Consider the following 13,097-nt stretch of genomic DNA (forward strand, 5'->3'; position numbering starts at 1 on the left):
AAATGACCCCTTCCCCAGGTCAATGAAACTTAAACCTTAATCATTTAAGAAAAAAAAGTTTTTAAATACAATAAAACAAAAATCAACTGAAAAAAAATAAAATAATAATTATCCTGGATAAACTGCTATGACTTTCTCTCCTTTTTCACCTCTTTATGCCTCCCTGAACCTTATTAACCACTCCAAATTGCACACATAAATACCAAATTAATTGAAAATGTGTTTTAAGTTCAAAGGAAAGAAAGTTCAATGAAGAATTTATCTGATTTAAAAAAATGATTGTTGATAACAGTTCAAATATCTGGGTGAGGGAGACATTCTGGCAAATGTAACATGTTCAACACTTATTAATTAGGAATATGTTTTGATCTATTCTTTAAAACTAGATTTGTTTATTTTTGGAAACAAAAATGTTTTCCCTTTAAAATCCTCCTTAAACAGAAACCAAACAAAGAATTCAGCAATAAACAGTTATATTTGACTATGGATCATGAGCAAGCAGAGGAAAGACATTCTCCAGAATTTAAGTATGACAATAATAACAATGATGATGATAACGTGTCATTTACATATTGAATACAGTCTGACTCTAAAGTTAATGAATAGTGCAAATTACAATTGCCTTTACACACTAACTGCAATACATGGTAGAATTAAATTGGAGTGTTTTGAATCTGAAGTATATCTTGTCAGATTTATTTTAATGTTAACCAAGACATAATTCAGTACATCTGTTCAGATTATATTTGCTTTAGGAGACATTTTCTTTTCTTTAGCAGACTGAGAAGTCACTGATTTCTTGTTTCCGAGTTGTTCTAACGGCTCATTTTCTTTTTGCTTGGTAGCGTGCAGTGTACATGTTTATTTTCCTTTGACATAATAACAGCTACAACCACACTCATAATATTACTCAAACGTGTTCTGTTTGCATTCAAGGCATAATTTATATTGATTTTATCTTGACTCTATTTACAATGTGCCCTTGTGGTAATTCAAAAATAATGAAAAGCAATCTGATTACATTACTTCCAAACTTATGTAATCGGATTATGTTAATGAGTAAATGTAGTGTTAAGTAATCAGTCATCTGTAACGGAATACATTTAAAATTAACCCTCTCAACTAGGGTTGCAACGATATGATAATTTCATGGTATGATAACAGTCTCAGAAAATATCACGGTTTCACGGTATTACATAATGACTATCATCAGTGAAAACAGAAGGGTTATTTTATTTTTTTGAGCAAACACTTTATTATAATTGAAACTTGAAACCATTTTTTATGCAAGTATGTGTAAAAAAAAAGTCTCACTTTTGAAAATAAATAGAATAAGAAAGCTAACAGAATTATTATAATAAACCGAATTATAAACATGATAAAAAAAATGGCATGTAACTATAACATGTTATATAACTAAAGCATGTTAGTCAAGCTGTGTGAGTTTTAAAGTAATGTCCTATGATTTTTAAGAATAAATATATACCGTACTGTAGGTGCACGACAGTGCAGCCAGACTGCTCCTGTCTGTACCTTTAACTCAGTGGTTCTTAACTGGTTTTGCTTCAGGACCAGATTTTACATTGGAAATCAAGTGGCGACATGCCATATTAAAAACGTAACCTGTATTTAATGTATCCTGGATCGCATTTCCCTTTATGTTGCATAGTTTTGTTAATGGTTTTCATGTACAAGAACATGCATCTAGTGACATTATTTTTGTTGTTTATGTCAGCAACAAAATCTAAAGGAAGTTTTCTCTCCCCCCTTTAAAACATTTAAAAGAATATTTACTTATATGAGCCCCTAATTATCACATTTGTTTCTAATTTCAATATAATTCAAACAGAACATATTACGTTACCATGTTTAGGTCAGTGTAGCTAGTCTTAAATAATAATAATAACAACAACAACAACAACAAACTATAGTATTAATGAAAAATAAATACTAGCTGAAACACATCTTGAAACTTTAACTACAACTGCCACTGTTGATATAAAATTAGATCTAATAGATTCTACCTTTAGATTATTTCATATGAAACTATAACATTTTGTCAAAATATAACAGTTACTTTTACTCATGTAAAATCATGAAACAATTTTGTAAAGGTAATTTTTTAGCACATAACAGTGTTGCTCTTTTCCTCAGTGCTGTTTGGCATGTCAGGGCTGCCAACTGTTCGAGAGGTTCAACAGTAATGCTCTCACTAGAACTGAAATTGGTCACATCAGTTTTGAGGTCTGCGCACCGCAATATCGAGGGATGCCCAGTTGTTGCATGTGCCCGTCAGAGAGCAGCATATCAGTAGTGCGAGCTGGTTCCGTTAAACTCGTGTGAAAGTGCAGATGAGAAGACTTTAGCTGTTTGAGAGATTTATCATTAAATCTGCCTCGGCAGTCCTAAATAGGTTATCAATTGGGCGGCTGCCGAAATATCTTCAATGGGAGAACCATGTCATTGTTCTTTTCCACGACCCAGTCCGAATAGACCAGTTGAGAAACACTGCTTTAACACACACACTTATGTCAGACCCCCGCCTCTCTCTGACATTTTCTCCACTGCATGTATGTGTGTGTGACAAGTTGACGAGTTTGACAGGCAGACAAGGAGGTGATGCACACGTCCATGTGAGATTCTAGACCGTAGATAAGCAAATGTACATGGTATGATAACCATAGAATTTCAACCACTAATATATATATATATATATATATATATATATATATATATATATATATATATATATATATATATATATATATATATATATATATATATAAATACTGAATAGCAGAGCAGATCAATCACACATCTCATTCATACTGCAAGTCAGTTTGTTTCACAAACTGTTTTCTGTTAACTTTCCAGTTCCTGTTTCCAAAACGGAGTAATAGATAGGAAACCAGCCCAGCAGTGTAAATAAAAATAGGAAATAGGCTATAACTTAATGACCTTAACCCCAAGTCACTGGTCTGATGCAAACGATCAAAAAGGACACCTCACCACTATTGCTATCGCTAGCTGTTCTACTTAATCCAAAAAAAAATAAAAAATCAGCGTGACCAATACTATTTTTCTTGCACCAAGCATTTGAATTAAATTTCTGTCTAGGTTTGAACAGCTTAATATCTCAGAATATGTACTGGAACTGTAGTGAAAAGCCACTCAAAATTCCAAAGGCACAAAAAGATAAATAGGTCAAACGAACTGGAGTCAAGGTCCTGAGTGAGATAAAAAGATAACTTTTATAAGTGTTTACAAACTGAGATCAAGAACACTCATCTCACCTTTCCTAGTCTCTGTGTTGGTAACCGAGGCTGCCCGCTTGGACTCCTTGCTCTCCTGGTTGGCTCTATCCTTCTGCTTCTTCTTGCTAGTGCTGGCCGTGTCGTCAGATCCTCTCTGACCTCGCCTTCGGGCCGTTTCACTGGGTCCTGTACTGCTGCTGGCCATCTTCTGCCACTTGCCACTAATGGGCCGGCCGTCACCCACCTCGCTCCCACTACAGGAGCCGCTTCCACAGGGGTCTGGATCTGAGCTGTGCCGTTTCCTGTCCGGTCCAGCTATCTTGGCGGTGTTTCCCGTGAGAGCACTCCCAGAAGAGAATCAGAGGGAGACTGAGAAAAAGAAGATTGATGAATGTAATATGAAGAGCAAACTATGGTTGACTGACAGAACATTCATATATTACAAGAGTTAACACTTAATTAACTGAAATTACAGTTGCAAACACAGTAAACCCCAGTAAAATCACACTCAGAAAAAAAAGTAAACAAACACGTCTATAGGTTCGTATTATACAAGAGCATTCCCTTGGTCATATGGCTACATCGCTGACTGAAAGCCACTTAAAGATGTTTAACCTAACTCGTTGATTCCAACAGTGTACTGAAAAACGTAATTTGCAAAACAACCAATGGCTGTTTTCCTAAAAGGAATAGTGCAAAAATTGTAATTAATTACACTTCCTAGCACTCTGCATAAGTGTCAAGCACTAGGAAGTGTAATCAAGCTGGAAATCATGATGGCCAAGGAGACTTGATGTCAAGATTTATATTTGGCGGAAAATAAGTTATATTTTGGTCTGTCCTCAACCAAAACTGCTTTGATTGCTTCAGAAGACATGTCTTAAACCACTGGAGTCATATGGATTACTTTCATGCTGCCGTTGTGCTTTTTGGAGCTTCAAAGTTTTGGTCACTTGCATTGTAAGGACCATCAGAGATGAAATATTCTAAAAAAATGTAATTTGTGTTCTGCAGAAGAAAGTAAGTTTACACATCTGGGACGGAATACGGGTGAGTAGCCTAAATTATAGGATAATTTTCATTTTGGCGCGAACTACTCCTTTAATAACTCTTTATTATACTATATGGATTGTCCAGCCATCGATACTGTAATGACACTTAGCTGTTACTATTCAAAACGAAGCTAGAACAAAAACAGCAACCTATTCTATTATTATGTTATTGTGAATGAAAAAAGGTGGATTCAATCGTGTCCACCTTTTGTTATCTAATTCAGTTGTCATATGTGAAGACTGCAGCCACGGAAACTCAAACACTTTATAAAGACGTAATAATCGCTAATTCCTCTGCAGCTAGCCACGCTAGCTTAGCCTGTCTTGATTTCACACTCAAGTCTTTCCGTACACCAAAACAAACTGCCTCATAATGTTAACATGCGTTTTACTTGTGCCAAATATATTTAGTTAGACGTGTGTAATTTATTTACTGGTTGTTCGAAAGCCGGTTAGCCGTTTGGAGTGAGGAGCGAACTAGAAGAACAGTTGAAGGCCTCTCGTGCTGCACCGGCTCCCTCACGCACGAGCCAATCACGCGCTTAGCTTCTAACAACACTATATTCGGGTGGTGCGGCATTGTCGAAAGTGTATATATTTGCAATCAAATAGAGGTAATTTATATGCATATCTAGATATGACAATGATTGTTCCATTATATCTTACGTTGCTTGGTCGCTGCTCTTATGAGTCGCGTGTCCTTTTCCTCCGTTAGCAGAGCCGCGTCGACTACAGCTAAATTCAGCCCCAGGCTTCAGACACGGCAGCGGGCCGCCGATCGCCCCTGAGCTGCATCAGCTCTACCACGAAAACGCAATGTTCCCTTATTTCCACAAGATTCCTAACCATTGCCCATTGTGCGGTGTTAAAACAGATAGCGAGCTTTGGCGAATAGGAACAAAGAAGCGAAAGCGGTACCTTCCCTCCACTTGATGAGTCGGGATCTGCAGCTCAATCACTTTGTTGGAGAACAAAACAAACCGGAGACGGAGATCACGCCAACCTACCTCAGACACAAACAAACACATTCACAAACAGTTCACTTCCGGACGCTCAGTCAATCCATGTGCGCTGTAAACATTTCTTAAAGCAGGTTTAATGTAAACGCCTTGAAATATCATATTTTTAATCATTGTTTTCATTTAATAAACGACACAAAATGCAGTCTTTGTTTATTGATGCACTACAATGCAAGCCTAAAGTGTTTACTATATATAACATTATGTAGCCTACGTCTATAAAATCCTTTATATGGACAATTTCTTACCTGCATTTTATTATGCAAATTATGCTAACAAAATCAAGTTTTATTTGATTGTATTATTTTTCAATCCCCTTTTTAATTAATTGAAATGCATTTTGATTCACCACCATTTCTCTTGAAATAGAGCATCTCACTATTTTAAAGAGCTGTTTCTCTCTCCCCCCTTTCCATTCAGTTTTTGTGGTTGAGATGTGCTCTCCCCTCCTTGCTCATGGCATAGCTTTTAAAAAACTTTAAAATTTTATTAAAGATTAGTCAATCAGGAATTTTGTTATGAATCTGAAATGTTTAAATCTTAAAATTATTATTTTGAGTGTATGCAAATGATACGCATTGAGCCAATATGTATATAGTGACTAAACAGCTTGTCACCCCAAATATTTACTTGTTTCACAATGACTTTGAAAGTACATTAATACAGTAGTTTTTCTTTAAGTATTTGATGAATCATTTGCTAATTATAGAAACACAAAGACAATGCATGTTGATGCATGATCCAGTGTCTTTTACATTCAAGAAATCTTATTGTATCTTCATCAGTGTACAAAGTAATTTACAAATTTCAATTATTGACAAGAAAGTGAATGCTCTGCCATACAATACACAATGTCAATATCTGCATTTAATTGCTCTATTCAAAAATTCAAATAGGTTAATCTAGTGCACTTATAAGAGTAGCCTTTCATTAAAAAAAATTTCCACAAGTTGTGTCTGGTGGCAGTTTGGCATCTTCTTGTAAGTTTGTTGCTTTCAGACTGCTGAAGTTTGATAGACAGCAGCAGAAGTTCAGCTGATAGGATTCCTTCCAGTGACAGACTATTGGCAGGTGTTGTAGATCTGAATCTGCTTATTGATGGCATTCAGGATTGCCTTCATTTTATCTTCCAGGCCATCCAGCTGCCTTGCTTTGCCTTCCAATACCTTCTGGTTTTCCTCATAGTCTTTCTCAAGCTCTATAGACACAGCAAAACTGGGTTAGTTTAATGAGGAAATGGTACAACAACCACCTTCCCAGAAAAGCATACAAGATACAAGATTATTTGTTACCACAAGAGGGCGATTTATGTAAGTGTTTTTCAGTTACTTGTCAGATAAATCTCAGAAACAGATTAGGATTAAAAAGTCTGAGACCACCACATTGAAAATCTGCAATTGAAAATCTAATTTAAACCTGGAAGTAGACAGAAAGTTTTTTTTTGCAATTTAGGTTTTAGGTACATTATTTAAAAATTAAGAAATAGTCATTTTGAGGATTATTGTCAAATCATGCTGGAGTAACATGGATTATCAGGTTTTGTTGTGCAATCCATGCCAGCTCGAATACATGCTGTCAATAAAGTACAATTGTAATGCTGATAATACAATTTGTATAAAATTAACAGATAAACATTTAAGTACAAATAAAATAATTTTAAAAAGTCAGCTGAGCAGTAAGAATAGACTTCTACCAAGAATAAGCAATTGGCTTTGTGTCTCCCACACACTCACCTGCCAGCCTATGCAGTTTATCCAGAGCATCTTTAAGCAGATCCTTTGCTTCATCTCTCAACCGCTCTGCTTTCTGCTTAGCATCCTGCATTGTCTTTGCCTTATTGTCCATTAGACCCTGAACAGTACGATACTTATCGGACAGCTCACCATCCAGTATCTAAAACAATTTAGAACAAACTTCAGACAATGAAGTTACTAAATTGAACAAAGCACATGTAGGCCAACTTTGGGAAAGAGAGACCGGCGCACCCACCTCTTTAGCTTCATTGGCTTTGTCACGGGCCATGGTGGCGGTCTCTTCTGCCCGTGCTGCATCCAGGCTGTTGTTGGCACGTTTAGTCTTTAATGCCTCTATTTGGTGTCCAAGGTCTCCTAGCCTGTCCATAGAATCACTAAGATCCCTCTCGCAGGCTGTGGTCTCTGACTGGATCTTAAGAAACAGAATGCTTGTGAGAGTTTTAGTGGACAAACAGATAAATAATAATGATTAAAAATATATACTAGTTATTTTACCTGTGCCAGCCGGTTCTGAGTTCGGCTAATGTCCTTCCTAGCTTTCTCAATGGCCTTTTCTGCAGCTGCCTGGGCTTTGCCGGCATCACCCAGTGCCTGTTTTACACTTTCTGCTGTGTTCTTCACTCCCTCTGCCTTATTCCTTTCAAAAGAGAATACTGATTATATTCACATTTACATTTCTGCGCAATTTGTAATCTGCTGATTTTGTGTATATTATGTATATGGTTAAGTATATGTTTTACACTGCAAGCTTAAAGGGTTAGTTCATCAACAAATTAAAATTCTCTCATCATTTACTCACTATCATGCCATCCCAGGTGTGTATGACGTTCTGTCTTCAGCAGAACACATTTGAAGTAATATAGAAAAATATCTAAGCTCAGTAGGTCCTTAAAATGCAAGTGGATGGTGATCCGAATTTTTAAGCTCCAAAACAAACAGACAGTCAGAATAAACATCATCCATACAACTCCAGCAGTTAAATTAATGTCTTCTAAGCTACTGACGCACGTGCGACACAGCCGGAGTAGGAGGAATGCTGTACAGAAGCTTAGTTGGCTTTGGTTTAGATCTGTATTTGTATCTGTTTCTTCACTCACAATGGTACGTTTGTGTGCTTATCCTGGATGTCCCAACCGAGAGAAAAATGTGAGATTATGTCCATGACATGTCAACGTGAAAACGTCACACGAGAGACTGCGTGAACTCAGCGCTCTTGTGACGTGTACGCAGGTACTGCTGCTGACCTCATGTAACGGTTTATAGTTAAAAAGTACTTAAATATTGATATTGTTTGCACCAGAAGCAATCGTTTCACTTTGGAAGACATTAATTAAACAGCTGTAGTTGTATGGAATATGTTTATGCTGACTGTCTGTGATTTTTAAAGCTTCAAATGTCTGATCACTATCCACTTGCATTTTAAGGACCAAGACATTTTTGTATTTGTCTTCAAATGTGTTCTATTGAAGAAAGAAAGGCATATACAGTACATCTGGGATATCATGAGGGTTAGTAAATACTAAAAGAATTTTCATATTTGGGTGAACTATCTCTTTAAGTAGTGCATAAGTGAAACAGCAGTGTGACCGTGCAACAGTGAGAAAACACAGGGCTCGTGTTTTGCTTTCACACACTGACAGCATTTCTGTTGCATAACAGAGCTGTGGCTATATAGAAAATCAAGTTATTCACATTGTAGTCATAAATTATAAAATTGCTATTTGGAATGCAATGGTAATTACCATTGAAATGGTAATTACATGGAAAAGAACCCAAACCCAAATAGCTACAAACTATTTAATTGTCTGGTTTCAGTTAGATTTACTGAGTAGAAAATTCTGTTTGTGTCATTGCATGTGGAACTTGCATCAAGGCCAACAGACATCTTTCTTCAAACGATGGGTGAGTAGTTTGTTACATTATTTTATGTTGCCTTATAAAAGCCAATATATCAAAATATTGACAATAAAGTGATTTGATTTACTGTATGTTCTTAGAAGACACACACACACACACCTGGCTTTCTTGGCATCCAGCAGCAGCCGTTCTGCTTTGCGGACATCATTCTGGGTCTGCTCCAGAATGGCATCCACATTGGACAGACTCTTGACGCGGTCTTTAATCTCATCCGCAAGGTGCCGAATCTGCTTGGGAGAAGCGGGGATAGATAGTTCTAGAACCCGATTGGCTACTGTCTCAATGCTATCAGGATCTGCCCCCTCCTCTGCAAATATTCAATATGACAGTGCCCAAAGTGTGAATGTTAAAGTACCTTCAGAAATTGTATGTGTTAATATATAATATACTGTATATTAAGTTTGCATTAACCATTACTTACGCATGAGGAATTCTCTAATTTGTTTAATGAGGTCTCTTAGGTCATTGTTAGAATGATCCACCTTGTTCTTGGTATCACTAGCTTTCTCCAAAGCTTCCTGGGCTTTAACCTTAGCTTCCTGAGCTCTGGTCTTAGCATCTGCCACCTTAATATGCCAATCAAGAAAACATAAGATACTGAGAAAGGACAAAAAACTTGCTGAAGAATGTTGATTGTTTTTAAAAAAGCAATTAACTGCACTAAAGAACATTCTTATTGTGGTGATCACTGATCAAATTAAGTACATGTGTCTTGACAACATCCGACATGTCTCTCTACCTGCTTAAAAAGATCTTCTACTATTCCCATAGCTTTATTCAGCTCTTTCTCTGCATGCTTGGATCTATCCAGGGCGTTGTTGGCCACTGCTACAGCTCCATTGCAATTCAGGCCCCCACAGTGGCGTTTGCCCTCATCGTCAAGACAACCAGCACCGCCACAAGTGCTCTCCCCACAAGGAGCATCACCTGGTGCTCCACAAACCTGGGGAAATATTGAACAAGAGCAGCTGAAGCAGATGTGTTTTTGGTAAACTTTAGCTAAAGGGGAAATTTCAACAATGAGGTCAATGTGCAACTATTGAGATATTTTCTACCATTGACATGAAAGCAGTGGCAGCAGTTTCCTGCTATACCTCAAACTACATACTTCATATACTACATGCCAAAAAATATTTGATAATTATTATGCATGCAGCTTTAATGGCCTCATATTAATTGAGACAATAAATTATATGGAAAATTTGTGCTTTTAAAAATTCATTTGTCAAACGCATTTCACGCAGCTGCAAACGTATTTAAAAATGGTGAAAAACCAGTTGCCGCACCTAAAATATGTACTTTCTTTATGCATATATAATCTGAACCTAAAATCTTTAAGTTGAAAGGGGAAAAAAAAAGTTGATATTCATATCAAATTATAACAGTGTCATTAACAGTGTAAATAAGCTTCAGTTGAATATCCCGTTTAAGTTATCTCAAAGAGCTGATTCACCTTTTCATTGATTTTCTTTATGTCCAGATTCTGAGCCTTTGCATTCAAGTCTGTGAGAGTGCGTTTGTTTGCTGCGTTTTTGCGGTTGAAGTCATCTCTCATCTCAGCCATCAGTCGCTCTGTTTTCTTGCGGGTGTTTGCTGATTGACTCACTGTGCTGGGGATGTCGGTGGTCGACTTGTTGGCGCGGTGCTCTGCATCACGTGACTTGTTGTAGGAGGCACAGATGCTATCATATGCACCTAAAAGAAAGGAAATCAGCTAGAGATTATAATTTCTATGACAGTGATAACATATTTAGAACCCAGCTTGAAACTTGTCCTCTTTGGCCATTGCATTTTTACTTAAGTTGTTTTTATTTATCCCTAATAACACTTTACAATAAGCTCCCATTCGTTAACATTAGTTAATGCATTAGGTATCAATATTTTTTATTTATTTTTATCGTGTTTCAATAAATTAATTTAATTTATAAAAATCGACCGGTAGAAGTGAAGTAGGTGCCGATACTATCACTGTTTTTTTTTCTTTTTTTTTTTCTCCCCAATTTGGAATGCCCAATTCCCAATACTCTCTAGGTCCTTGTGGTGGCATAGTGACTCGCCGCAATTCGGGTGGTGGAGGACGAATCTCAGTTGCCTCTGCGTCTGAGACCGTCAATCTGCGCATTTTATAACATGGCTTGTTGAGCACATTACCGCAGAGACATAGCGCGTGTGGAGGCTCGTGCTATTCTCCGCGGCATCCACGCACAACTCAACACGCACCCCACGGAGAGCGAGAACCACATTATAGCGACCACGAGGAGGTTAACCCAATGTGACTCTACCCACCCTAGCAACCGGGCCAATTGGTTGCTTAGTAAGCCTTAATGGAGTCACTCAGCATGCCCTGGATTTGAATTTGCGACTCCAGGTGTGGCAGTCAGCGTCTTTACTTGCTGAGCTACCCAGTCCCGATACAATCACGCTTAATACTAGCCATGATTTGTGTCAGTAGATGAAAATATTAAAATAATTCATGGCCATGCCCACTGACTTTGTGCTTATGACTTATGGCACTCTTAAAACAGGGCCCCTAATATGTAAACAAAAGCATGTTACATTTGCATTTATATGTGTGTATACAAGAGAACACTACAATATGTTTATATTAATATTTATTCAAGAATATGCATCGACTACAGTAAATGCATATTTAGGTGAGACAACATTAATGACTAACCCAAGAAGTTAGAGTTCTTCAGAATGTCAAGTTGATGGTTTAGCTTATCTGCGTTCAGATTGAGCTCTTTTGCCTCTCTCTCCAGGGTGCTTAATGCATTACTGGCCTCATAGTTGCTATCCTGCACTGCAGTCAGATCTCCCTCCAGCTGGTTCAATGTGTCTGTGGTCTCACCAATCTGAGCTCTGCGTGGGAAGAAACACATTATGGCGACTACGAGGAGGATAAACCAACGTGACTCTACCCACCCTAGAAAATGGGCAAAATTGTTTGCTTAGGAATCCTGACTGGAATCACTCAGCACGCCCTGGAAAGTCCTGTCTTTTGTTATTATATGACAGTTCTTGAACATTAGGTTTGCAAATGTGTACCCAGGGTCCAAATTTAACACTAGCCAAGCTCTATATTTGAGTAAAAACTGGCTTTGGCAGATAAATAAAATCACCACTTGGCCAGTCACTTTATAAGTAACAGCAATATAACAGATGGTTTAAATTGAGTTGTAAAACAATAATTTGAACTTTGATGATGTAAGTGACGCACGTCATTCATATTAAACCTTCTACTGAAGAAAAAAATTGTTGCATGTCTAGTGACTTACCATATATTTTTTTAATTCACCAGCCATTGGCAGTGTGGCCAAAAGTTAAAGGGATAGTTCACCCAATAATGAACATTTTGTCATCATTTACTCACCCTTGTCCAAACCTATATGAGGCTCTTTCTTTAGTGGAATAAAAAAGGAGGTCTGCACGGGCCTTAAAATGAAACTCGACCCATACCCGTGACTGTGTGGCCCTACCCTAACTGTCCCGAACAACACCGTCACATTTTAAGCCGACTCGAACCCAAAATCGCATACTATCTTATTTCTTCTCCCAGCAAGTACTGTTGCAATAGGCTGTATCTATGTAAGCATGTAGGCAACATTCGTAACACTACTGAAATAGTAAACATGCACAGTTGTAACAAGGCACGGCAGCCCCTCAGTACACTAGAGCAGAAGGGGAAAAAAGCATTGCCTTACCGTTAATGCGATGAAACTTCACTTTGTGCAAAACAATCTGGAATAAAATGAAACAATGCAACATTCCCCTCTATGCAGCCTGAACATGTTCAGAACATTGAATCTTTGTGACGCCTGTGCTAAAATCAATCTAGACGCAGTGCAAAGAATGAAACAGAGTGCAGGTGTCTCAACAGGTGTTTTTGAAAATTTGAATTTCTTTTTAACTTAACATGTTTAAAATGTTCCGGTCCTGCACAAGACCATGAAGAAAAAGCGATACGTGGTGTAAATGTCAAAGACATTTGTCCAGAATGTCTTTACATAGGAAAACAATGGGAAAACAGAACAGACGCATGCAAACACACGTTCAGTGTGAACGGCCCCTATCTCGTCCGTTCCTGCGTGTCTGTGCGTG

General features: G+C 37.6%; 2 protein-coding genes across 8 annotated transcripts in view; both read right to left on the minus strand.

The window, feature by feature from the left end:
* LOC127628673 (ubiquitin carboxyl-terminal hydrolase 19-like) overlaps positions 1-5,349 on the minus strand; it is a 44,785-nt gene extending 39,436 nt beyond the window's left edge. For 3 of the 4 annotated variants that reach the window (XM_052105461.1, XM_052105460.1, XM_052105457.1), the window contains exons 1-2: positions 4,973-5,308; positions 3,294-3,623 (exon numbers count right to left, since the gene is read on the minus strand). In XM_052105461.1, coding sequence (XP_051961421.1) covers positions 3,294-3,459 — 166 coding nt within the window. In that variant the 5' untranslated portion in view covers positions 3,460-3,623; positions 4,973-5,308. Of the gene's footprint in view, positions 1-3,293; positions 3,624-4,972 lie in introns of all 4 variants that reach the window. The other variant, XM_052105459.1, reaches the window with a different exon arrangement.
* Positions 5,350-5,808: 459 nt separating this feature from the next.
* LOC127628774 (laminin subunit beta-2-like) overlaps positions 5,809-13,097 on the minus strand; it is a 47,487-nt gene continuing 40,198 nt past the window's right edge. For 3 of the 4 annotated variants that reach the window (XM_052105648.1, XM_052105646.1, XM_052105647.1), the window contains 9 exons: positions 11,674-11,858; positions 10,450-10,691; positions 9,736-9,939; positions 9,418-9,562; positions 9,096-9,303; positions 7,575-7,716; positions 7,315-7,491; positions 7,059-7,218; positions 5,809-6,523 (listed from right to left, as the gene is read on the minus strand). In XM_052105648.1, coding sequence (XP_051961608.1) covers positions 6,387-6,523; positions 7,059-7,218; positions 7,315-7,491; positions 7,575-7,716; positions 9,096-9,303; positions 9,418-9,562; positions 9,736-9,939; positions 10,450-10,691; positions 11,674-11,858 — 1,600 coding nt within the window. In that variant the 3' untranslated portion in view covers positions 5,809-6,386. Of the gene's footprint in view, positions 6,524-7,058; positions 7,219-7,314; positions 7,492-7,574; positions 7,717-9,095; positions 9,304-9,417; positions 9,563-9,735; positions 9,940-10,449; positions 10,692-11,673; positions 11,859-13,097 lie in introns of those variants that run through there. The other variant, XR_007968703.1, reaches the window with a different exon arrangement.

This window comes from Xyrauchen texanus, chromosome 35 (genome assembly GCF_025860055.1).
Source record: "Xyrauchen texanus isolate HMW12.3.18 chromosome 35, RBS_HiC_50CHRs, whole genome shotgun sequence".
Lineage (NCBI taxonomy): Eukaryota > Metazoa > Chordata > Actinopteri > Cypriniformes > Catostomidae > Xyrauchen > Xyrauchen texanus.